Here is a 25,624-nt window from a genome sequence, read left to right on the forward strand (position 1 = left end):
TCTTGGCCACCTGAGCACACACTGGTTCCAATTCAGCTGGTGGCTGATCCACATCCCTCCTGAGCAGTTGCTAGCCAATCTTGTACACAAGCCTGGAGTGTTCATGGGGTTGTTGTGACCCAAGTGCAGGACCCGGCCCTTGGCCTTGTTAAATCTCATGCAATACTAGCTTAGACAGTAGCTTATCTACCGTAAGCGTCTGGGAATAGGGGTGGGTCTGTAGACCTGATAGTCTAAGGCAGCCTTGCAGAGAAGGGTGTGAAGAGAGCACTGCAGCAGCTGTCCATGCAGCCAGGCAGATTATTCTATGCCATTTTAAGTAGTGTCCACACAGAAACCTCTTCTCACAAACACTGTGGGTGCCACTGCTTGCTACCATAGCAACGTGGCTATTCAGTAAGGAAACTGGACATGGCAGCAGGAATGTTTGGGGGGGGTCACAATGTTGTTATTGCGTTGTTCTTCTAGATGGAATTGACAAAGTGACACATAAAAGGATGGGGCATGACAGGGGAAAACATCCTGACGATGCCTGCTTTGCGCAGAAGCACTTTACTCATTCCAGCTCAGAAAACCACCCATGTGCTGATCTGTGCCAGGTTACACCCATCCTGGAGGGGGATGAAAAGAACCCAGCCCCAGGTGGACAAAAGAAACCTGATCAAGGTGGACAGAGATTCAGTTCTCCCCCCACAAGGAGTCCCCTGGGTCAAACATTTATTCTACTACCCCTTCCTGTCCAGCAAAGCCTATTTAAGGGCAGCCATTTTCTTGGATCACTCTCTTTCCCCTACACATCGTCTGCTCAACAGACCATCTCTGCAGCTCTCCTGCTTCCTGCAGTCACCACGTGGCCAGGCCTACTTCCATGCTGCCTCTGCACGTCTAAAGAACTGAATCCATTTGCATCCAGGGACTCCAATGACAGCTGGGCCTGGTTTTGTGTATTTTTCTATTTACCCTTTTCCTTATACCTTTGTAACTTTCCCTGTTACTCAAATGCTATATGTATTTTGTTGAAAAAAATACCTTTTTACTTCCAAACCGATTCCAGACCATTTCTTTCGTGATTTTTACCTCTACTTTCTCCTGCCTAGATTGCTTTTACCTTACCAGGAAAATAGGGAGAGGGGAAGCAATCTGAATTTGTTCCATTTGGGCTTTTGGACTCCAGGTAAAGTTTCAACTACACCATCATTGTGTGTGGAGATGCCGCCCAGGCCCCAGCAGCAGCCCCCCCAGCACCGCTGGCAAACCTGACGTACTTCTCTCTCAGGTTCTGCAGTTCCTTCTTCATGTCTGCGTCCTCAAACTCCGAGTCATTGTCGCTGCTCATGTAGGATGACTGGGAGTGGAAGGAGGTGATGTTGATGGTGGGGATCTTGGCGCCCTGCCCACCGGGCGGCTCGGGGGCTGCCGAGCTAGCCTTGCCAGACCTCTGCAGGAAAGCAGCTGCCTTTTTAATCAAGTCCGTGGCTGCGCTGCCGCTAGGGGGCGACAGCTGGGCAGCGGCGGCCGGCTGCCGGCAGAAGGGCTCCTCGGCAGAGTCACTTGAAGCCTGGTCGCAGAGGACGTCCACAGAGGAAGCTGTCTGCACCCTCCGGACGGCTGTCTTCAGATCGGGGCTGGAGGGCAGCTCGTCCAAGTAGACATCTGGGGGTGCCGAGAACCGCAAGCAGTGTGGAGCTGTTAAAGTCAGCTCATCCTGCGTGCTGATCACTGAAAACCTGCCAATAGTTTTGGCTGGGGTTCCGCCCTCATGAGTTTCAGCCTCTTTTCCATAGGAACCAGAGTCTAGAGAGGCATCCCTCTGAAGGTTACTTATCACCCCATCTGCTGTAGGTGTCTGCATTGCATTATCTGCGTGTGCGGACAAAGTCACAGTCTCTGCCTTCTCGCTCCTTTTAGAAGTTCCCATCTGTTGAGCTATGCTTGGAGATGTAGGTGCAACCTGAAGGTAATAACGGAGATCAGTTTTGAAAATAACTGCAGCAATCAAGCATAAAACTGCTCCTAGTTTCTGATTACCTGAAGGAGGCCTTTAGTTGTAGCAGCAGGAGCCGAAGCGATGCTTGCAGCCGAACCTGGTTTACAAGTTGGAAAAAGAAATCAAAATTCATGTCTGGAATGCTGTAGTGTAATAAAAGCTAACATGTTTATTGTGATAAACTGAAACTGAAGAGTAGCATTGAAGCATAATTTAAATAGCCAGTCTCTGTAATACAGGATCTACAATCTTAGAATCACTCTGCTTGGGAGACACCTTTAAGCTCAACAAGTCCAACCATTAACCCAGCACCACCAGGTCACTGCTAAACCCTCAGCACCACACCTATTTGGCTTTAAGTCTTTCCAGGGATGGGTACTTCACCACTGCCCTGGGCAGCTTGATTCAGGGCCTGACAACCCTCTTGGGGAAGAAATTGCTCCTCATGTCCAACCTAAACCTTGCCTGGAGCAGTATCACAGTATCTTATTAAAAGGTTGGAAGGGACCTGAAGAGATCATGGAGTCCAACCCCCCTGCCAAAGCAGGATCACTTAGGGTAGCAACTGGAGGCCATTCCACCCTGTCCTATCATGAATACAGAAGGCAGTACCGATGACAATACAAAATGCGTGCAGGCAGGCAGGCAGGCAGTCTCTTCAATCTACTGATTTGGGGAATTTCATTACAGAATCGAAAATTTCTAAGGAGAAATGTGTAAGAAGAATGAAACCTGTATGGTACACGAGGTCTGCACTACTTGTCTTGAAAAAGTAAATCTCTTCAGCTATTCTTAGGTACAAAGTGCTGCAGGGGACAATGCAGGGACTGGTATTGCACACCCTTTGTTCGACAGTGACACCAACAATTCAAAGTGCCCAAAATGATGTTAAATGTACAGTGCTGAAAGGGGAAATTCTAAGCTCAAAAGATGGCCACTTGGATCACAGAAGCACATGAGAAGAGAAAAGGTAGCGGCAGTAAGCAAGACTTGATCATTTCACACCCTGAAGACTGGGTTTAAAGCCAAACCACTAACGGCAAAGCTTTCCAGAAAGCTGCCTTCTTGTGGCACACTGCACAGAGTGAACAGAAGGCAGAAATCAGTTCTGAATTGGTGAAATGCCTTACTGCTTGGTGGTAACTAAGGTACGCTCATTTTACTAGAGGGTGCTGCGTTCCACCTGCACATTCTCATCTGCAGTGAGACAGGCGAATGCAGGCTACCCAAAGCTCTCCCCTCTCACACCGACCTCAAAGCACTGCACAGTCTGTGCCCACCAGGACAAGAACGATTCTTCTTGGCACACAAACCTGGTAGCCAGCTTTGCCACAACAATCTCCAAAGAATATACAAGTCCTCTTCAAGCCCATCCATGACAGCAGGAGCAGTTTTGAGATCCCCAGCCACTAAAACTTCCCAGACTTCCAAGAAAGGTAAATGGGGAGTGCTAATTCTTATTATGGCTCCTGCTACGTTAATTCCAGAAAATGCTCCAGCAACTAGGAGTGCCTCAAGAGAAGTGCTCTTTACTAGTTCTATGTGGGACTTCTTGAATGATTAGGGGAGTGGAACATGTTCCTTATGAGGAGAGCCTGAGGGAGCTGAGGGCTCTGTAGCTTGGAGAGGAGAAGCCTGAGAGCTGACCTCATTGCAGGTGATAAAGATGTGCAGGGTGAGTGCCCAGAGGCTGGAGCCAGGCTCTGCTGGGTGATGCCCAATGCCAGCACAAGGGGCAGTGGTGGAAGCTGAGGCAGAGGAAGTGCCATGGAAACAGGAGGAAGAATTTTTTCACCATGAGGGTGAGAGAACACTGGAACAGGCTGCCCAGGGGGGTTGTTGAGTCTCCCTCTCTAGAGAGATTCAAAACCCACCTGGATGTGTTCCTGTACAATCTGCTCTAGGTGACCCTGCTCTGGCAAGGGGGTTGGACTGGATGCGCTTTCGAGGTCCCTTCCAGCCCCTAATGTTCTGTGATTCTGTGAACATCTTGCAGGCTTCCCCCAGAGGGACTCTCCTCAACCACGTTATTTTTGTCACTGTGTGCTGATGAAATCCAGGAAATCTGAGGGATTTTCTGTTTGGACCTTTTAAAGGCACTGGAAATTTCTGATTGGGAAGGCAGCCTCCTGTGCACATACTCCATACCTCCAGCACAGACATGTGGTATGTACTGATGGTTCAAAATAGGTCCACCTGTGAGGCAGCTTTGTTCTAGGAGGCTGGACAGAAGTGAGGTGTTTCATATTTGTTATATTGCAAACAGGATCAGAACAGCCTTGTGCTGGGCAGTGCCCTGCAGCTGACCAGAGGGAACAGTGGAGAGGAGGACCAGGCTCTAGGACATCCATCATTGCCATTCATCACTGAAAAGAGCATTACCTTTTCTGCTTGCTGACCCACCGCTTGCTTCTGAGGAACAAGCACCCATGCCAGTGACCTCTGACGGTTCAAACTTTCAACAGAAAGGAAAAAGAAAAAGCACTTTAGTCTCCTGCACAAAGCAGAGGCAACACATCCTCCTTCCCTCTCTCGTCCTCTCTGCCCTCACATTATTGTGGAACACAACCACAGCTCTGTGGAGGTGGCCTTCTAGCCTTTCCTTCAATTCCTCTATTTTTTTTTCCTCCCTTGGAAGAAAAAAAGCAGTGTCACAGAGGGAACTACAGCCTAAGCTGCTAAAATCAGGCACTGGATTATCTGCATGTTCATTCTGGGGGGTTGTTCTGGTTTGCTTTTCCAGACAGGCTGTACGTTCTTCATCTGGATCTCTGTCTGCAGAAATTCTGTGTCTCTCCTTTCTTATTGGCACAGATTTTCACAGGGCAAAGACAGACATAACACCTTTCACACAGAGTGCATTTCCTCTGCTGCAGAGTCATTTATCCTTGCACACAACATGCTCTCAAGAGTTACTCAAGTGCCGCCGTCTCCTGTAACACACAGCATCTTTCAAGCAGTTGGTACAGTTCATCCAGCTGACACTACCCGGAACAGCCTCATCCTTGCTAGTGGTGCTGCAATTATCTCCAGAAATGCTACTTTCCAAGTAACATATACGCTGATCTTCTAGCAGAAAATGCTGCAAATCTGTCGAGTGTCATAAACTCGGGATTTTATCTGAAAGAATGCAACACAGGTGCACAATCGAGACATGGAGTAGATAACGACCCAGACCACCTGCTCCAGCTTTCCTTAGAGGCTTCCCAGGGAAGTCTTGCTCTGCCAAGCTCAGAGGAAGACAAAAGAAATCATTACTGGAAGCAGAGCAAGCTTCTCCCTACAGAGTGCCTTCCTTCAGCTGCAGCACTTGAAGAAAGCAAAGGCTCCTGAAGTGTTGGTGTCATTCAGGCTGGGATTCTAATCACTGCCATTAATTGATTGTGAAAAAATTGTTCTGTTGAAGCACGCTTGTCTCCACAGAACTCCAACCACTACAGCCCTCATCTATTTCACACTCTGAAACTACAAATAAATGATCACATTTCTGCCTGCTTTAGGAAAAGGACCGCAAGAGGAGGAGAACGATGTGAGATACTGTACCCCCTTGAAACCCAAAGGCAAGGTTTGGCTTTCACTAAGAAGCATTTATGTGAAATGAGTCAGAGCGCATCTGACAGTAGCAGTTATAGAGGACTTGCAGGTTGGAAAGCAGTCAACAGACAAAAGGTTAATAGGAGCAGAAAGAGAGAATGTTTAGAGAAGCAAGGGATCTATGTGTCCTACCACAGGCTCGATGGTTCCGAGCTCTGCTTTGATGCTGTCCCTGCAGCTGGGGTTGGGGGTACAAGGGGCAGGGTCGCTGCTGGACTAACCAGTGCTGGGTGGGGTGAGATCTCGGATGGTATGAGTGGCGCCGGCTGGGCCTCGGCAGCAGCCTTCACCTCCTGGCTGGTATCTGCAACACTATGGCCTGCTTCTCTCAACTCCAACGCCAACGTGGGAACTTGGTCTTCAGGAAAAGGCGGCAAGTGAAACTCACTGTCGCCCTGTTCTAACGGGACAGAGGTGTCTGGAGTGCCTGCTGATGCAGAAGAAGTAGGAACGTATTCCTGGTAAAGTAAATTGCGCAATTTCTCATCAAGGCTTTTTATCGTGTTGTCGACGAAGTCCACCCTGGGTGGCCCCTCTCCGTCGGACTCGGCAGTGCTGGGCTGCTGCTGTTGCTGCTGCTGCAGCAGGCCGATCCCTGCGCAGGCTGCGGGCTGCGCCTGGGGCAGCATCGCCTGCTGCTGGGGGGCGGCCGCCGGCACCTGCGTAGGGCTCTGGAGCTGAGAGCCTGCCGGAGCACGGGGCTCGGGCACGGCGGGCACGGCGGCCGCGGGGAAGGGCTGGCTGAGGAAGGGGTGCTGCACCGCGCCCGGCGGGCCGGCCTCCAGCAGGTGAGGGCCCTGCGCCGCGGGCTGCCGCTCCAGCACCACGGCGTCCGGGAGCGCGGGGAGAGGGCAGGGCTCCGGCGCAGGAGCCGGCGGCGCTGCCTGGTGCGGCCCGACGCTGCAACACGCGATCTCCACCTCGGGGACGCAGCTGGCCTCATCGGCCGGCGGCCGCTGAGGAGCGGGAGGAGCGGCGCAAGGCTCCTCCGGCACGGCAGCGCGGGGGGCGCCCGGCGGGGCGGGAAGCGCCGCCGCCAGCGGAGAATGCTCCGCCCGGGCGCCGCCCGCGGCCGCCTGCTCCTGCGCGTTAGGAGCGCATCCCGGGAGTGCCGGAGCTGGGAACTCCACCTGGCTCGGTAAGCCGGCGGAAGATGCTGCAGCGGGAGCTTGTGCCAGAGACGGAGAGGCTCCCATGGGGCTGTCACATACACCTGCTGGCAGGGGAAGCTGCTGAGCAGCCAGGACACCGGGCGGGTCGGTCACCACAGAGCTCGCCTGCTGGTCATCCGACTGCTCCAGGTCTAGGAAGAACACAAACATCAGGAATACTTTTCACTGAGCCACAAGGGAATGGAAGTCCCTGCTGAACCTCCTGGCCAGCTGCAGTGATAACCACAGCTTACCATAACCCCCTGGTGCTTCCACTCAGAAAATAACTGTCACAGAAGCTCAATTAGACCCCAAAACTGCAGACTATGCAAAAGAATTTCACTGCAAAGACACTGCATATTAAAGCAGCAGTGACTGCAACTTCAGCTAATAGCATAAGGCAGAGTTACAACACAGACTTTCCTGAAACTGAAATATTCCTAGTGTGGTTCAATACCAGGAACACACTTAAAATCCACAGTAATCTTTTTCTTCCACCAGCTAAACGAAGTGAAACTCAAATCAAAACTAAGTCAGGTGAGAAGAGAAGAGATGACACAGCACCTTCAGAGAAAGAAACATTTTCTATCAAGTTTGTCAATACCTGGCCCTTCCGACTGCTGCTGTGTGCTCTGAGTTACCGGAGGAGAAAATTCTGGTGCATCAGTAGTAGGGTTCTCCACAACAGGACATATAATAAACCACCTTTTCCCAGTATGCAGGACTAGAGATGAAAAGAAAAAGAAAACCAAATATTATAGTTTCCATTCATTCCACATCATTTCACAAAACCCAGTCTTAATTTTCATGTTTAGAAAAAAAACACCTTCTACAGTAGTAGCCAAGATGGAATCAGTGGCTCCTAATTTGATTCTCAGCATTTCTAGAAGCAAGACAGTGATGCCTCCTGATCCTACCACATAGAATCACAGAATGGTCTGGGCTGGAAGGAACCTCCAAAGCTCATCCAGTCCAACCCCTCTGCACTCAGCAGGGACATCCTCCACTAGATCAGGTTGCCCAGAGCCCTGTCCAGCCTCACCTTGAATACCTCCAGGCATGGGGCCTCAACCACCTCCCTGGGCAACCTGTTCCAGTGTTCAGCACCCTCATAATAAAGAACTTGTTCCTCACATCCAATCTAGATCTGCTCTTCTCTGGTTTGAAGCCATTGCCCCTGGTCCTGTCCCTACAGGCCTTTGTCTCTTTCCATCATCCTTGTAGTCCCCTTCACAGGTTTTAAGTTGCTTTGTTTTCAAGTGTTAATACTTTTAGAAGGGTAATATTTATATACACAAAAATGTTATTAGTAGCACTGTGACAGTTCCCTCACAGTGAAAAATTTGTTCATTTTGTAGAGTTTATCCAGCTTAACTTTTCCATGATGGAAGCTTTCTAACTAGTATTTCCTTCCACATCTTATCTCATGTTTGAATGGCAAACCAGAACTATCCAACACTTTGTAACTTTCAAACCATCACACTTTCATTAGTAGAAATAGAAATGTTATGCTAAGAAAAGTGTACTGAGAAAATTAGGTGATATTTACAGGCAAAAAATAAACTAGATCATTTGAGCAGAAAGTCTGGTTTGGACCATTCCCAGTTGCTGCACCTGTCAAAGAAGTCCTGATTCAGCCCTGTGTGCATGGAGCAAGCATACAGTGCCATGTGCAGCAAGAAGGATGTGGGAAATGATGCTTCCTTCCACAGTGGTTTTGTTTTCCCCACCAGCATGCTCGGAGAATCAAAGGCCAGTGCCCTTCCATTTGTCTGTGAACCCCCTAAGTTGTGATAGTGTCTATGGCCCAGACCTCCCCTGTAATACTGCAGCAGCTGAAAACTTGAGTTAGAAATCTCCACTGTGTAACTAACACAAACAGTTAACTTTCCCTTGCAAGTGTAGTTACAGTTGTGAAAACAGTTTGCTTGCCTGCACCCTCCTGACTTCACTGCTTGTGTGATTCAGGACATTCCCAAGCAACCCCAAAGCTTAGATGCACCCAGGTTAGCCCTCCCATCTCACAGGGGCCACTCATATTTCTAGATCTATTTCCAGTCCCCACTAACTGCTGGGTTTCTTCCTGATTCTAGCAAACTCCCTCAAAAACTCCTCACTGCCTTTAAAGCTTGAGGTGAAGTCTGGGTTCCAAGGCAGACTCACCATTCTGCTGATACACAGGTGTCTTCACTTGAGACTGTCGCTTGTCCTGTTAGAAAACAAAAGCAAAACCAAAGTAAAAATTTGTTGTCTCCTGGCCTGGATCACAGTGTGGCCAGCAAGAGTAGGGCAGGGATCATGCCCCTGTACTTAGCCCTGGTGAGGCCACAACTTGAGTCCTGGGTTCAGTTCTGGGAGCCACAGGATAGGAAAGACATTGAGGGGCTGGAGGGTGTCCAGAGAAGAGCAGTGAGGCTGCTGAGGGCTTTGGAGGACATCATATATGAGGAGCAGCTGAGGGAGCTGGGGGTGTTTAGTCTGGAGAAGAGGAGGCTGAGGGGAGACCTCATTGCCCACAACTCGCTGGAAGGAGATTGGACTGAGGGTGGTTTGGTCTCTTCTCCCAAGTAACTAATGACAGGACACGAGGAAACAGGTTTAGGTTGTGCCAGGAGAGGTTTAGGTTGGATATTAGGAACAACTTCTTTGCTGCAAGAGTGGTCAGGGATTGGAAAAGGCTGCCCAGGGAGGTGGTGGAGTCCGCATGCCTGGAGGTGTTCCAGAAGTGTGGAGATGTGATACTTCAGGATAGAGTTTGGTGATCACAGGAGCTGGGTTATGGTTGGATTCCGTGATCTTAAAGGTCTTTTCCAACCTTAATGATTCTCTGATTGGATGATCTTCCCAAGGAGCACTCTTAAGTTTTAATGGAGTAGAAGTCTGATTTTTTCAGCTATGAAAAAACTTACTTTTTTGTCACAGGATGTAAAACTAATTTCCAGTAATTGGCTGTTAAGAAAAAGGAATTAAACCAGAAATCTTTCTTTCCCATTTCTTACCTCATTCATTTCCAGTCTGTCAGTATCTTGCTGGGGACTCGTTCCCTGATCAGAACTTCGCTCTCCCTCTGTATCTTCACTGAGCATATCTTCTGCTTTATCAATAATATCCTTCATTTGTTCAATAAATGTCTCCTTTTCGCTCTGCAGTATGAACTCGTTCTCTACCTACAGGGCCACATCAGAACGCAGAGGAGAACAGCAACGTTTCAGCTGATGCCTCACCTCACAGCTCCCAGGAAGCGTGGCCAGCGAGCTCAGAGGAGAAGCAGCTGGCTGCAGCCTCACCATGTAAGTGGCGATCTCCTCCGGCGCGTCGCCATCCAAGTCGAACTTGAAAGTCACCATTTTGTGATTGTGTGTTTCAAGCTGGCACTCCACCATCTTATCTCCTGTGTTGCAGACCTGCAGGCAAAGGGTACCGAGGGTTATTGATGGCCAGGCCAGAGGGGTTCCAGCGCTGCCCTCAGGGAGGCTGTACTTGCATTCAGGATGGTCAGCTTGGGCCTGCTGGACTTCTCCTGGCGGGAACGGGCACGTGTAGACTTCTTGTGTTTCTTTGAAGCCTTTCCTTCTGGTTTGCTGCTTCCTAGTGCTCCTTCAAAGCTGTCACTCAGCTCTTTACCTGACGCAACATCTGGACTCATGTAGCTTTGTGAGAGAAAGGAAGAAAAACCCCAGATAAAGGCACTGCCGCACACAGTGACAGTGTAAGACACACAGCTATGGACACTGCAAAAAGAAGTGCACTTCGACTCTCTTTTGGCCCAAACGGAGCTTGTTACATGAAGGAAACTACTCCAGGACAGGTGTACATTCTGGCTAAAACAGCTACTAAGAAATGATCTTAACAGTTCTGCCAAGCCCACAGGAAAAACCTCAGCATTCTTAATACATCACTGCAAGCCCCTAATCCCTTGGCTTCAGGGGTCCTCAGCCTTCCTTTCTGAACTGCATAAATTCCTCCCTTTCTGAGGTTTGGTTTTCTCAGCTCCTGCCTGTCTGCACTCACAGCAGAAGGTCTAAGCAGGGTTGGTTTATGCTTGCCAGAGATGAAGGAAGAGTGAGGAGTCAGCACAGTATCCCATGAGAGGCTGCTTCTCCTCTCTGCAGTTCTCAGGCATCAGAAAGGAGGTTTCATGCCACAATACCCCTGATGACCAGCTAGCAACAGCACATTATTTTTAGCAGCCAAACAGTAACTGCTAACAACCTTACTGCAATAGGACACATGCAGAAAACATCAACAGGCAAGTAATTTGCAGGAAATTTTCAAAGGTCCATCAAAACCATGTCAGAAAGGAACCTTGGGAAACCACCTGGCCTACTTATTACCCCAGGGTATGATCAGCTCCATCTGTACCAGTCCTCGCAGAGGTTTGCGTAAACCGATCTCACAAAGCTCCTGTGAGGGTCCATAACCTTCCTGGACAATTTGTTCATGTACTCATTTGGCCCTACAGGCATAAAAGAAGCTATGGATCTAACCTGTAGATCCCCCTTCTTAAATTTAAGGCTTTTACTCCTGGTCCTGCACTAGCTGCACAGAACAGCTTATTGCAGCTCCCTCTGTAGCTACCCTGTACATGTAACTCACATGTCAGGGAAGTGAACACACTTTGTGCACAGGATCTGCTCTAGAGCACATCTCTGCTGCAATTGACAGCCACTTGAGTCATGTGCTGGTACCCTCCAGCCTTCAAAAGCAGAGCCCAGCTCCAGTGCTGAGTGGCCCATGCTCCTGGGACAGGGAGGCCTCCCTCTGTGGCTGCCAGACTCACTGTGGTGCTTGGCAGGCACCATTCTGGAACTGGCAAATTAGAATCAAAAGATGACTGAAATGTGATGTGCCTTTCCAAACAGACTTGACAGACAAGAAGAACTCCTTTTGTCTCATTTACAGCCAGAACTAACCTAGAGTCATAAAATCTAGATTTTACTTTTCATCATTATTTTAAAGTGCCAAATCCTTGGGAAAAAAAACGTTCTCTTTTCAGGCTGCAGGGTTGCACTGACTTGTGTCAGGCTAACTCTTTTGGTGGGGCAGAGTGAAAACAGTTTGGAGAGAAGCGTCTTCAAAGTTCATAAGCTGAACTCATCTTGTCTGTTCAGGAAAGCAGAAAGGGGTCACTGAAATGCTAACCCCAAAGATTTATATTCAATACAGATGAAGCTGGTGCTGTGGCACTGGCTCCTGCAGCAGGCAAGGCACTCAGCTGCTTGTGAGCACTCACTGCTCCTATCTCCTTTGTCATACCCACACCCTGACAACAGACCTGCTTGCTGCTGCTCCTGCTGGAGCCACAGCACAGGAGCAGATACCTGGAGAGAGCAGTCCTGCCCCTGAAGCAGCAGTCACTGCCCCAACTCCAGTCCAGTAGCCAACCTTCCTCGCCAGGGCTCTTTCTCACTGTTTCCACCAAACCTTGCTGCTTCCCCTTCTGCTTTTGAGTACAGACACAGGCAGGTGAGAGCTGGCAACTGAAACGTGCTTCTGTTTCTGCAGAGTGCTGAGCTGGCCCTGGAGTTTCTTTACTGTCACCTCCACCATGAGCACTGTTAGGCTGGAATGTGACCTCGCGCACTGCAAAGCCACTCAACAGGCTTTGGCCAAGTGTTGGAGAGCCTCAGCACTCATCTCTCACCAGTACACCATTCCCCATAACATACCTGGGGAAAGCTCTTCCAGACGGTGATAGAGGAAGACTCAGTTTATTCCTAAGGAGGGAGTAAACTACCCACCCAGCCACACTAGTGTAGCATGGCCTTATACAGACTGAACACCAGCAAGCCCAGGACTCACAGGTATCTTTAAACAAGAGAAGTTATGTGCTGAAAGGAAAGCTATTGTACATACATCAAGGCTACATACATACATGCTGCAGCACCCAAACTAAAGAATTAAAAGAGCTGGAGGAGCCAAAATAGGCACATTGCACCCAGAACCCTGGCAGCTCTCTCCCTAGACATGCAGCCTTCCATCTTCTGCTGAGCTCGTGCCAACTCTTCTCTCAGTCAAGGCAAAGGCCAGGCATTTGGCCTAGTCTTGTAAAGAGAGGAAAAAGAGCCTCCAGAAAGAAAATATTTCTTATGCCAAAGAGATTATGATGATACCTTTCACAGCTCTGTGACAGAGTTTGAAGTTTGTCTTGCATTGCCTGCTCCTAAAATGTAAGAAAAAGTCATTTAAGTAAATGCATTGTATTGGCAGATGAAAAACACCTTTAACAAAGGTCTGGCTGTTGAGACACCAGTAATCCTAAACCACTCTCTCTAAGGAATTCTTGGAACTCAGTAAAAATGAAACATCCCATTTTACCCTCCCAACATCACCTCTCTCCAAAGCATCAGTACCTGTGCACAACCACCTCTAAAAGCAGAGCCACTGAACTGCTAATTCCCTTCTGCTGTCTCTAAAGCAGAAGAGGGGGTAAGAGAATCAAGGCAGCTCTCCCCACAGTGGAAAAACTTGGTTGCAGGACAAATGCACATCAGCATCTACCTCATTCTATCTTTGAATGGATATAGAGTGCGAGCTCATTTGTTTCATTGCTTTGTGCAAGTTTCCTGAAACATGTTAAGTATTTTCCACGCAGTTCAGCTTATTGTGAGAATTTCTGGGGAGCTTCCCAATGAAAGAATTAAAATGCATCATTTGAATACACCACCCTCACAACATGTCCTCTTGCTCTCTAGGTAACAGAGATTTCCCCCAAAGGCTGCAGTGCCAGCAGTGTGTGACTTTGGCAGCCCTGCTGCCACAGAATGTGTGGTGACGACGGGACCAGCCCTATGTGCTTACCCTCTATGGACACAGACACACACACACACGCCTATATTAATAAATATATATACACCCCCCTAGGTATATATATTTATATATGTATTAGTGAAAACATGTTTATAAAACTCATCTCTGGACATCCAGCCAGTAACAAGCCTCTTGGCTGCCATCGCTACACCTTCACAGCAGTGCAGCTGCAGGCTGGAGCTGCAAGCTGAGCGTTTGACCACTCAGACCCCCTTGTTGCTTATAATGCCACACATATGCCATGCCAAGCCTGACTGCAGCTTTCATAAAGCTGCAAAATTAATGAAGAGTGAGAATACAGACATAATGTATCTCAATTTTGGGAAGGCAAAGAACAAAGGCCCTTCTGAAATCACATTTGCCTGATCCATTTGGACTGCCACATGTTGAAACAACAGAGGTAACAACATTATGGCAGGGCAGCAACAAAATGCAGTGTTCTGAATGTATACAGATAGGAAACTCCTCTTGCAGCCAGGAAAACCCTGGCTATATATGTCATAAAATCAGCACAGGGAGCATGCTGATTGTTTTGACCATCCAACGATACAAAATGAAAGAGAGAAGGGACTTAACTTACATGTGAAATATGAGAGTGAAGTTAGCAAAACAGTAGTTAAATGCTCCTGGGAAGAGGATAAAGTAACAGCACAGCCACGTGCTTCAGTGGGCATGGGTTTCTCAGGTAATGTAGGACAATCTCTGCCCCCTCATCACACTGGTCAGTAACAGTGAGGCTTGGTCACCTCTGCTGGGACTGTAGCTTTGGCTGTAGCTTTGACACTGAACTGGGCACGAGCTGTGCATACAGGAGGAGAGGCAGCTGCAAAGAAAGACCTTGAGGAAGGGATATGCCTGACACAGCCAGGCTTTGCCCAGGACTTCTGCAAGCAAAGCACTACAGACAGGTTCTACCATTTGTGCCACAGCTAACTCACCAGGATAAGATCTACATCACAGCATGGAATCTGACAAGGATTAGGCTGCCACTAGAAGGACAGGCAATGTGGGGAAGTAGAATCTAGCTTCAGTGTTAGCAGCATCCTTACTGAGCATCTCCTGGAAGAGGAGCTAAGCTGTAGCTCTAGTAGCTGGGCAGGGCAGTCAGGACAGGTGAGAGCTTCAGGAAAGCAGGGGTGAAAAAAGAGACTTAGTTTGAAAAGACAGAAACTGTTACTTTGGAAGGAAAGGTAGCTCAGAATAGAGAGCCTCAAGAGGAACATTTCTGGGAGTGGAACTGCTGAGGGACATTTCCATTCAGAAGTGGAGAACAAATCAGTTTACTGAAAACTGGTACAGATGCCAAAAGCTTTGTTTGGCTTTGCTTATGGATACCTAGCAAAGAGTTGAAGAGAAGGAGACATTCTCTAGGACATTCTGTCAAGACTGAAGGTTAAACAACTATGGAAGTGGAAAGAAAAGTGAAAATAGCAGACAGGAGGAGCTGACAGCTCTATTAAAAAAACCCAGTAAAATATATCTTGCTTATATGACCCCTGAGAATTGGGAATGTCTACAAATAGCTGAAGAAACAAAAATCCCAGGGCTAGGCTAGAATTCAGACAATATAGGAGGATACAACACTGAATGAAATGGGAATAAGGCTCAGGGTGAGGAGCATGAAGGGCTGTTACATGCTGAAGAATCAGATTATGAAGCAGTTTCTTCAGGCAAATGATGTTTGGCTGCACAAGTGTTTGAGACATTTAAAACAAGACTGGACAAAACATGGATGAAACTTTACAGAACAGCTTCCTACTGCCCCACAACACTTAGAAGAACGTCATTTATATCTCTGTATTTGTGCTCAGTTATGGCCAAAGACGTTCTTAATCCTGCTGCCTCCTTACTTCAAGGAGACCTTTCACAAGGAACATGCAGTTTCCAGCTTCACTTGCAGTAGCTAATTATTTGCTGACCCAGAGGTGCTAGCAGGAGGCTCTCCTCAGTGAGAGGGGACCATCTCCCTTGTGAAATAATATAGCTTCATTTGTTTCCAAAACCTTCTGAGCTAGTTTGGTGATTCGTTTTGTGGGTAATTCTCCAAATTTACTTTGGGGGGTAATTCCTAAACCCACCACAGCCCAGCATTCCACAAAGGAGTAAGAGAGAAGGTGAAGGGTGAGGCTGGTGAGTAACTTCAGAGGAAAGGGCTCTACCTCTTGAGATGTCTCTGTGACTGCCTGGATAGCTGAGCAGGGAGCTGGGGGCTGCTGGCCCAGTGGCTGGGAAAGCTCTGGCTGGAGTTGCAGCAGACCAGAAGGCTGAAGAGGCAGGCAGTGCTCTATGGGGACAGGCGGACTGGCTGCAGCAAGGCTGCCATGGAGCTGGGGAAGGCCCTCTGGAGCGGCGCGGGGAGGCAGCAGGTCGGGCTGCAGCTGCAAAGGCGGTGACATGACTATCGAAGGTTGCACAGGCAGCACGGGCACCTGGGCTCCAGCCTCCAAAGCATACTGAGAGTGTCCAGGCATCTGCTGCAACACAACAGACAGCTGTTAAAACAAGGCTCTGCTTACAGCCACTTATGTGACAAGCTACTAAAGCCACCAGGGCTGACGGTGAAAGGCTTCTAGTTCTGCAGTGAGACTGCATCTGCCTGGCCTCTGCTTGGGAAGGGAACTGCTGAAGGGCTTAAACTTGCTTTGAAAGAACCAAATAAATATCTGAGGATCTTCCCATGGAATTATGGCAGCCTGTGTATTGCTCAGGCACTGCTTCATTTGTAGAAGCAAAGCCATGTTTTGCTAAGAAATGAACATCCTGATTAGAGTTCATGGTCTTGAAGAGTTTGCTCTGCTTTCACCAAGCCTACCACAATGTCCATGCAGAAAAAACCCACCTCCAGCCATAACCTAAATGGGAACTTTTTAACCCCCCTACTATATGTGTAGAGCCAGGAGCATTAACCCTAACTAACCCTTACTGCCTAGCCACCAGTGTCTTACGGAACAACTATCATTCTCTTTACTTCAAACACTTCAACCCCAATTTAACAACAAATATTATTCCACTTAGTTCAAACATTCAACCTCCAATGTAACACAAACAACGGGACGCACAGAAGAACCTGGGAATTACAGGCCTGTCAGCCTGACCTCAGTGCCAGGGAAAATCATGGAGCAGATTGTCTTGGGGGCAATCACTGCGCACCTGAAGGATGGCCAAGGAATCAGGCCCAGCCAACATGGATTTAGGAAGGGCAGGTCCTGCCTCACCAACCTGATCTCCTTCTATGATCAGGTAACCAGCCTGGTGGACGTGGGAAAGGCTGTGGATGTAGTCTACCTGGACTTCAGCAAGGCCTTTGACACTGTCCCCCCACAGCAAACTCCTGGCCAAGCTGTCAGCCCATGACTTGGACAGCAGCACTCTGCGCTGGGTTAGGAACTGGCTGGAGGGCCGAGCCCAGAGAGTGGTGGTGAATGGTGCCACATCCAGCTGGCAGCCTGTCACTAGTGGTGTCCCCCAGGGATCAGTGCTGGGCCCCATCCTGTTCAATATCTTTATTGACGATCTGGATGAGGGGATTGAGTCCATCATCAGTAAATTTGCAGATGACACCAAGCTGGGAGCAGGTGTTGATCTGTTAGAAGGTAGAAGGGCTCTGCAGAGGGACCTTGCCAGGCTGGACAGATGGGCAGAGTCCAACAGGATGGCATTCAACAAATCCAAGTGCCGGGTGCTCCACTTTGGCCACAACAACCCCATGCAGAACTACAGGCTGGGGTCAGAGTGGCTGGAGAGCAGCCAGGTGGAAAGGGACCTGGGGGTGCTGGTTGACAGCAGCTGAACATGAGCCAGCAGTGTGCCCAGGTGGCCAAGAGAGCCAATGGCATCCTGGCCTGCATCAGGCATAGTTTGGCCAGCAGGAGCAGGGAGGTCATTGTACCCCTGTACACAGCACTGGTTAGGCCACACCTTGAGTACTGTGTCCAGTTCTGGGCCCCTCAGTTTAGGAAAGATGTTGAATTGCTGGAGCATGTCCAGAGAAGGGCAACGAGGCTGGTGAGAGGCCCTGAGCATAAGCCCTATGAGGAGAGGCTGAGGGAGCTGGGACTGTTTAGCCTGGAGAAGAGGAGGCTCAGGGGAGACCTCATTGCTGTCTACAACTCCCTGAAGGGAGGTTGTAGCCAGGAGGGGGTTGGTCTCTTCTCCCAGGCAACCAGCAGCAGAACAAGAGGACACAGTCTCAAGCTGTGCCAGGGGAGGTTTAGGCTGGAGGTGAGGAGAAAGTTCTTCACAGAGGGAGTGGTTGGCCATTGGAATGGGCTGCCCAGGGAGGTGGTGGAGTCACCATCCCTGGAGGTGTTCAAGAGGGGATTGGACGTGGCACTTGGTGCCATGGTTTAGATAGGCATGAGGTGTAGGGTGACAGGTTGGACTCGATGATCTTTGAGGTCTCTTCCAGCCTTCTTGATTCTATGATTCTATGATTCAGCTCCCACATTGAGCCCCCCTGCACACTTGGTGTGCCAAGCAGCGAGGCCCTGGCCCTGCAGGTTGTTCCTCGACACAGGCAGGAAGGTTCATTTCTCTTGGTGGATTTCTTCGTCACATTAGAATAACTCCTGTGCATAAGAGCTTTATGGGAACACAACCAATGCCATCAGATGCCAGCTACTTTAGGGACCATTTTGGGATTCTGCATAACACTCCCTTGGAGCTATACGTTTAAGATCAGAATGTTTTGCTTTTTTAGGTAGATGATGTATCTGTCCAAAGGGACTGGAATTGTGGGAAGAGGGGAAAAAAAGGAAAGCAAGGACAATAGGGAAGAAAAAAAGGCTTTTCAATACTAGGTAAAACTGCCTAATTTCTCCTTTTTGAAGGAATCATCACCTAAAGATTTAGACTATTTAGAGAATGTATTAAAAAAAACAAAAATCAAGCCTCAGACGAGAACTAGGCCACGCGACTCCACTGCCACATGCTCTCTGCAGGTTCTGGAGCTGAGATGAAATTATTACTCCAGGTTTTAGTGTGGATAAAAATAAAGACAGGATGTATTTCACAACACCTAACAGTTGCCACCTAAGTGGAGGTTGCTCAAACAGCAGCTGTGGCAGAAGAGCAGTGCTGTTCTTCTTTAAAGCCTTATATAACTAGAGTTGGGGTTCAGTTTGGAGAAGAGAAGGCTCCCAGGAGACCTTCTTGTGGCCTTCCAGTATCTGAAGGCTACAAGAAAGCTAGGGAGGGACTTTTTAGGGTGTCAGGCAGTGATAGGACTTGGGGGAATGGATCCAAGCTAGAGGAGGGGAGATGAAGATTGCATATGAGGGTGGTGAGGCACTGGCACAGGTTGCCCAGGGAGGTGGTGGAAGCCTCATCTCTGGAGGTTTTTGCAGCCAGGCTGAATGTGGCTCTGGGCCACCTGATCTAGTGTGAGGTGGCTGGCAGGGGTGGAACTATATGATCCTTGAGGTCCCTTCCCCCCTGACAATTCTGTGAACAATCTACACCATGTTCCCATGGACAGCTCAGCTGGGAGGTGCTCAGCACCCGCTACCCAGCCAGCATTGCAGAGAGCCTTTCTTTACAGAGCTACTGCTTCACAGCACAGAACCGTATGGGGTTTGGATGCTCCTCTGCCCTTGGCCATGTGGTTTGCAATAGCTATTTTTTTATCCTAAAAATGTGCCAGGAGCACACCTCAGCCTCGGCACCACACAAGGCATCAGCTGGCCCGGCTCAGCCTGTTCTGCTGCTCTCACACTGGAGATGGCACTCGCAAAGCACTCCTCTGCTGCTCCCTTTCCAAAGCACTTGGGATTATTCCCTATATCCTTGTGACATTCACTTGCCCCTGGTTCTGAGATCTCACCTGCTACACCTGACTTCACAGCTCCACCAACCACATCCTGAGCCAAAGTGGAGAAGTTAACAAAGCATCTTAAGAGCCAGGAAAAAACCCTCCCCACCCTGTGCTGCCACGGAGCGAGCCCTGGGTAGGCCTGCGCTCAGTACCCCCCTGCAGTCCAGCACCACCGCAGCCCCCTGCCCAGCGGTTACCTGGTGGCCAGCGGCCGGGGCAGCCAGAGCCTGTTCCGAGGGTTGGATGACCGCTGGCTGAAGCGGCTGCGGAGGCTGCTGCGGCGCAGGCTGCTGTGGCTGGGACACCACGGGCGTGCTCTGTGTGTGGTGGGGAGAGGGCGCCTCGCTGGGCATGAGCTGCTGGAAGCTGGGCTGGTACATCGGCTGCGGGGGCAGCGGGGGCACCCCGTGGTGGGGCGGCAGTGCTGGCACCCCAGGCGGGGCCACAGCGAGCAGCGGTATGGTAGCGGCTGACATATTTGGCACTATGGTTTGGCAAGGCAGGACCAGAGAAGCCACGGTGGTGTGAGGAAGGTTGACCGCCTGCATGGGGAGGGCAGGGGAGTTCGGAGCCATGGGCAGAGTGGGGTTCATGGGCAGGCTGGGCAGGATCACAGCCGGAGCAAAATACTGAGAAGGAGCAGGTATGGGGGGCACATTTGCGGCAGGTATGTCGGAGAGGTTTGGAGGAAGGCTGTCAAGTCCTGCCAGAGGTGTGATTGCAGGAATGACAGGAAACTGAGGAATCTGGAAAAAATATAACAGCACGTAAATTGCAGGAGCTTCGCTGGTACAATGTAGCTTCGTCTGCCATACAAGTAGGTGAGAATCCCCTGTGCCGTGATGATAATTAGGTCTGCTTGTTAATCACCTCCGTTCCTTTCCTGAGGCTTATCACCACTAATTAAAACCCATTTATGCTTAAATCATTAGTAGAAGAGGAAAAAAAATTCATTTTAGGGGACATTTTTTGTACCTTGGAAGCTTAAAACTATTTCCAGCACTAGCTTGAAGCCATCAAGCAACAAAGCGATTAAAAGTTGCTTGGGTTTTTAGCAAAAACAAAAAGGAATTGGCCCAGGCCAAACACCAAACTCTTTCATGCAGAAGTCAGTCAGACAATTCCAAATCTCCTCTTCAAGCAGGCTGGCTGCAACCCAGGTGTTGTGGAAGACCCAGGAAAGGGTTTTCACAGTCAAAACCTCCCAGTGATGCAGCAAACTGCAACCACCCTGACATCACATAAGCTTCTTCTCTTTGGTGCAAGCTGCTTCACACCAGGGCGGCTGTTGCTGGCAAACACACTCAGCCCCAACCAGCCCTTCCAGGCCAAGGAAAGGCTCTGTTCCTGCTAGTGAAGGCAGAAACAGGGCTGAGAGGTCAAAAGAGGGGGTGGGTCGGGGGAAGTGGTGAAGTCAGGAGCTCAGTAAAAAAAGGAAAAAACAACTGGGCAGCTTCTCATTCCCTGAAGCCTGGGATGGGGAAGAAAATATGCCAGAGGGGAAGGTGCAAATAAAAAAAGAAATCCATAACTGGAACTATTGGCATTCTGTAACTGCCATTGACTGGCTTCTCTAGGCATGAGAAAGGCTCTCTCAAAGGGGAGTATTGCTTTACCAAACACAAACCCAGGCTAAAGAAAAACACAGCCTTTAGGACAAAGCTATATTCTTTTGGACTAATTAAACTGGCATGCATTCAAAACAGCCTCACAATACTGCAAACCATGTGTACTTAAGTGTATTCAAAGGTGTTACCTGGGAAGGGGCCACTGGTGGAAGCTGAGGTGGCACAGTTGATATCTGCAGGGGTTTCAGTGGAGTACTGCTAGCTGCCACCTGAGAGGTCTGGGGTTGGTACTGGGGCAACAGATGGGTGGCAGGCTGGATTGGGCAAACTGGCTGGCTGGCAAGCACCTGCTGCAGAGAAGCTTGCTGTGATATGGGTTGCTGCTAGGAAAGAAAAGAAAAAAAGTCACAGTGTGTTAGGAAGAAAGCAGTTCACTATACACAGCCACCCCTCTAGCTGAAGCCACACAGAACACAAAGGTCACTCAGAGCTGGGATGGTTTCCAGCTGAGAAGGGGGCTCCTCATTTAAACACCATGCAAGAGCCTGTGTTTAAAACACCTTTAAATAAGAGATCCATTACCTGAGCAGACAAGTTGTAACTGTCTTGGAAAGGTTATTTGTAATGACTCAGACTCTGTAAGCCCCAGAGTTTACTCTAGCTGGCCCTGTAAAATCCCCACCTACTGACTTTAAAGATTCATTCCCACTCTGCAGATCCTACCCAGCTAGTCTTGGCATTCAAAAGCTGACTGCAGAATGCAGCAGACACCAAAATGCACAACACTTGGTATCTGTGACACGAATAAAACACAATATTATTGTAAAAGCTGGATCCCAGTTGTTTCTGAGGGGCTGTAGTAATAATGTGGGAGTCAAAAAAGCAGTTCTAACCTTCCAGGGAAAACAGTGCTCCACTAGCCTGCCACAGAAATAAGAAGCTGCATTAAAGCTGAAAATAATCAGTAACAAGCTCTCGCATTTTCCAAGCTCCTGGTATCTTCCTCTCCAGTCCCTCTCATTAATGCTGAAAGTACTTTAAAAATATCTCCTGTTTCAGAAGCATGGCACTGAGGCCCTACACTGAGTGACCTACTTGGGACCAGGAGGTTGATTGCTTCCCCCAGACTCTGCAGCACAGACCCTGAGGGACAACAGGGAACTGTGAAATGAAAAGCCAAAAATCATAACCTTCCATCTTCACCAATGTACAGCAGCTTCATCCTGCTTTGCTCTGCACTTCCTTAGTGTCAAGATTCTTCCAACAGTTTTTAGGCATTAATACAATAAACCTGTAGAAGATGTATCAAGGAAGCAAGATCCATCCACTCCATTACGGTTTAAGGCTGATATTTTGGCTAGTGCCTTAGTTATAAACAAGAATCGGAACTTTCTGGACACCTTTGAGTAGAAGGTAAATAAAGGAGGGGATTGGATACAAAACACTAATATAGATATGTCTGTATCATTCCATTGGCTTGCAGACTAGGATAGTTTGCTGTACAAACTATTCTGCCTCCTTTTCACTTCCTCTCTTTTTGCATGGCTTGCTCCCTTATCTCTCTGCTGACCTTCTGCTGGCTCATATTGTGTCTGTGAGGCACTGGGGAGGGAAGGGGGGTTGGTGAAGGAGCCTGCAAGCAGCCCTCTGGACTGTCTAGGGCAGGGGGTATGGTGCCTTGTCTTTGTTTTTCTGAATTGTAAATACATGCAAGTATATTTTGTACATATTCATTGCATTTTATACTTCTAGATTTTAGGTTACCTTTTGTAAATATAACTATCATTTTGCTTCTGAGTTTGTTTTTTTGGTTTTTTTTTTTTTTTTAATTTACTCTGGGGGTAATTTCCAATTCCTTGGGGTTAATCTCAACCCACCACACACTCTTACATAGCTAAAATTCAGCCTCGGCTGGTACAACACAAGGATCAGGGAAGAAAAGTGCATTTGGCAGCTGGTATCGAGTGCCGGGGGCTGAATGCACTGAATGCCACAAGCGGCGCAAGAGGTGCTGGAGATGGCACTGAAGAGCTCTGCACAGCACCAGCACAGCTCCTGCAGCATTTGTTACTCCTGCCTGGCTGTGCCTGTCATAGAACAAAACAGTGCTGCAGCTCTGTACTACAGTTTCTGCCATCCTAGGTTTGGGAAAGCAGGGGCATTTTCCCAGTTAAAGTCCCAGACTCAAGGGAATGACAGCACTGAGGCAAACAAAGGGGCTTGGCAGGAGCTGGCCTGGCACTAGTGATGAGACAGAGCAAACTGCCTGAGATGGAGCCCATCTGGCATGGAGGACACCACTCATCCCACAGCCTGAGCTCTGCAATCAGGAACTCCTGCCAGATCCGACCTGACCTTGGGGGCAGGACGTTCACCTCACACAGTGCTGGGCTGCAGGTACCAAACCTTGCAGCACCCAAAGCCAGCTCAGGTACTTTGCCATCCCTAGCTGGGTTAATCTGCAGCTCAGACAGGCTGCCACAGATGAGGCCTGAGTACACTGACACAGGCTGCTGACCTGCCTTTGACTCCAGAGGACACCAAGCTAAAAGCAGAAAAACTGCACTCATAGAAATAAGCAGCTTCAAAGCCTCCATTTCAAATCCAAGTTGTGTTTGACAAAACACCTGTGAAGTGGGTGAGGCACAGGGAGGGACACATAGCCCAATGAATTATGCTAACTTTGCCTCATTAAAACCTTGGCATTATAAATACACAGATTCCCACAGTGGAAAGCTAAACTCCAGGTGAGATGAATCAATGAAACCCTGGTCTGCTATGCCTGAGCCAGCAGTGGATGTCCACATAGGATCAATAGGGTTCATTCTGCTAGGCAGATGCATTTTCTCACCCTGATTTCCCATCCTCTTGTTGACCTGCCCTACCATTCATTCAGGAAAGGCTGCAGATGTCCACTGCTCATGGCATCATGCCAGGAGACCCTGGGAGCACCACACTTACTGCTGCCTCTGAGGTACCACAGTGCTCTGGGAAGTTCTGCACAGAAACTTCATCAGTTTACCTATTTCTCTAAGAATAATAATATAAAAAGCCAGGGTTTTATTTGGCTTCCTGGCAAGATTAGAAAACAAAGACAGACTATTAAATGCTTTCACTATCAGGGACAGAATTATTTCAAGAGACAGCAAAGCTGGAAAGGGACCTGGGGGTCTTGGCTGACAGTCAACTGACCATAAGCCAGTAGTGCCCAGGTGGCCAAAAGCACCAATGGCCTCCTGGCTGGGATCAGAAGCAGGGTGGGCAGCAGGGACAGGAGGTGACCATCCCCCTGTGCTCAGCTCTGGGGAGGCCACACCTCGAGTGCTGTGTTCAGCTCTGGGCCCTCACTGCAAGGAAGGACATTGAGGAGCTGGAGCCTGTCCAGAGAAGGGCAATGAGGCTGGAGAAGGGCCTGGAGCCTCTGGGCTAGAGGAGGGGCTGAGGGAGCTGGGGGTGTTCAGACTGGAGAAGAGGAGGCTGAGGGAGACCTCATTGCTCTCTACAGCTCTGTTAAGGGAGGTTTCAGTGCCCTTGGTGGCAAGGGACAGGAGCAGAGGAAATAGTTCCAAGCTGCACCTGGGGAGGTTCAGGCTAGATGCTAAACAGGCCCTGCTAAAAAGTCTGGTCCCATCTTTCTTGCAGGACACATTCAAGATCAGACTTGCTGTGTCCTGGGGCAGCCTGCTCTAGTTGGAGCTGTCCCTGCTGACTGCAGGGGGGTTGGACAAGATGACCTCTGAGGGTCCCTTCCAACCCAATGCAATCTGTGAATCTGTCCCAAGGAAGCCAGCCAAGCTTTTGGTAGAATCACAGAAATGTTACCACACTGGACAGGTCATAAAATCATTGCATGGTTTGGAAGAGTCCTTAGGGAGCACCTAGTTCCACCTCCTACTAGACCAGGTTGCTCAAGGGCCCATCCAACCCTGCTCTGAACACTTCCAGGGTTGAAGCCATGGCTGCATAGGTCCATGGCTGCATTCCTCACAGGCTGGCAACGCTTTTGCCCAAAGAGGCAAGTGAAGCTTCACAGCCACCTGAGGGAGCTGCTCTGTCCATACCTCTAAGACACACAGGTTTGGAGGGGATTTGATCATACAAAATGCACAAAGAGTTACTGTTTGTAGACCATTCAGAGAAAGACCAACTCTTGTCTTGGAAGATGAATGCAACCCATACAGCACTCCAGGCTTGGGGTAGGGCAGCTGGAAGGCTGCCTGGTGGAGAAGGACCCAGGGGGCTGTTTAGCAGATACCTCAATATGAGCCAGAGGTGTGCTCAGATGGCCAAGAAGGCCACCAGGATCCTGGCCTGGATCAGTGTGACCAGCAAGACTAGGGCAGTGTTTGCCCCCCTGAGCTGAGCACTGGGGAGGCCACACCTCAAGTTCAGTTATGGGCCACTCACTCCAAGAAGGACATTGAGGTGCTGGAGCATGTTCAAAGAGGAGCAATGAAGCTGGTGATGTCTGGTGAGGAGCAGCTGAGGGAACTGGGGTTGTTCAGCCTGGAGAAAAGCAGGCTTCTGGCCTTCTTGCTTCCTACAACTCCTACAAGGAGGTTGGAGCCAGCAGGGGATCAATCTCTTCTCCCAAGGAAGAAGTGATACACCAAGAGAAAAACAGCCTCAGGTCATGCCAGGGAGGTTTAAATTGGATATTAAGAAAAATTTCTTCCCTCAAAGGGCTGCCAAGCCCTGGAAC

At 49.2% G+C, this 25,624-nt stretch overlaps 1 protein-coding gene across 1 annotated transcript in view; it reads right to left on the reverse strand.

Moving 5' to 3' along the window:
- The window catches only part of WNK2 (WNK lysine deficient protein kinase 2), a 133,216-nt gene that overhangs the window by 25,897 nt on the left and 81,695 nt on the right, over positions 1-25,624 (reverse strand). The window contains exons 10-22 of the mRNA XM_054387277.1: positions 21,111-21,305; positions 19,552-20,100; positions 15,702-16,016; positions 12,846-12,895; positions 10,217-10,382; positions 10,020-10,136; positions 9,732-9,899; positions 8,896-8,941; positions 7,337-7,456; positions 5,803-6,884; positions 4,370-4,442; positions 2,029-2,084; positions 1,266-1,951 (exon numbers count right to left, since the gene is read on the reverse strand). Of these exons, the coding sequence (XP_054243252.1) occupies positions 1,266-1,951; positions 2,029-2,084; positions 4,370-4,442; positions 5,803-6,884; positions 7,337-7,456; positions 8,896-8,941; positions 9,732-9,899; positions 10,020-10,136; positions 10,217-10,382; positions 12,846-12,895; positions 15,702-16,016; positions 19,552-20,100; positions 21,111-21,305 (3,623 nt within the window). The remainder of the gene's footprint in view (positions 1-1,265; positions 1,952-2,028; positions 2,085-4,369; positions 4,443-5,802; positions 6,885-7,336; positions 7,457-8,895; positions 8,942-9,731; positions 9,900-10,019; positions 10,137-10,216; positions 10,383-12,845; positions 12,896-15,701; positions 16,017-19,551; positions 20,101-21,110; positions 21,306-25,624) is intronic.

The sequence above is a fragment of the Indicator indicator genome, chromosome 15, assembly GCF_027791375.1.
Source record: "Indicator indicator isolate 239-I01 chromosome 15, UM_Iind_1.1, whole genome shotgun sequence".
In the NCBI taxonomy this organism is placed as follows: Eukaryota; Metazoa; Chordata; class Aves; order Piciformes; family Indicatoridae; genus Indicator; species Indicator indicator.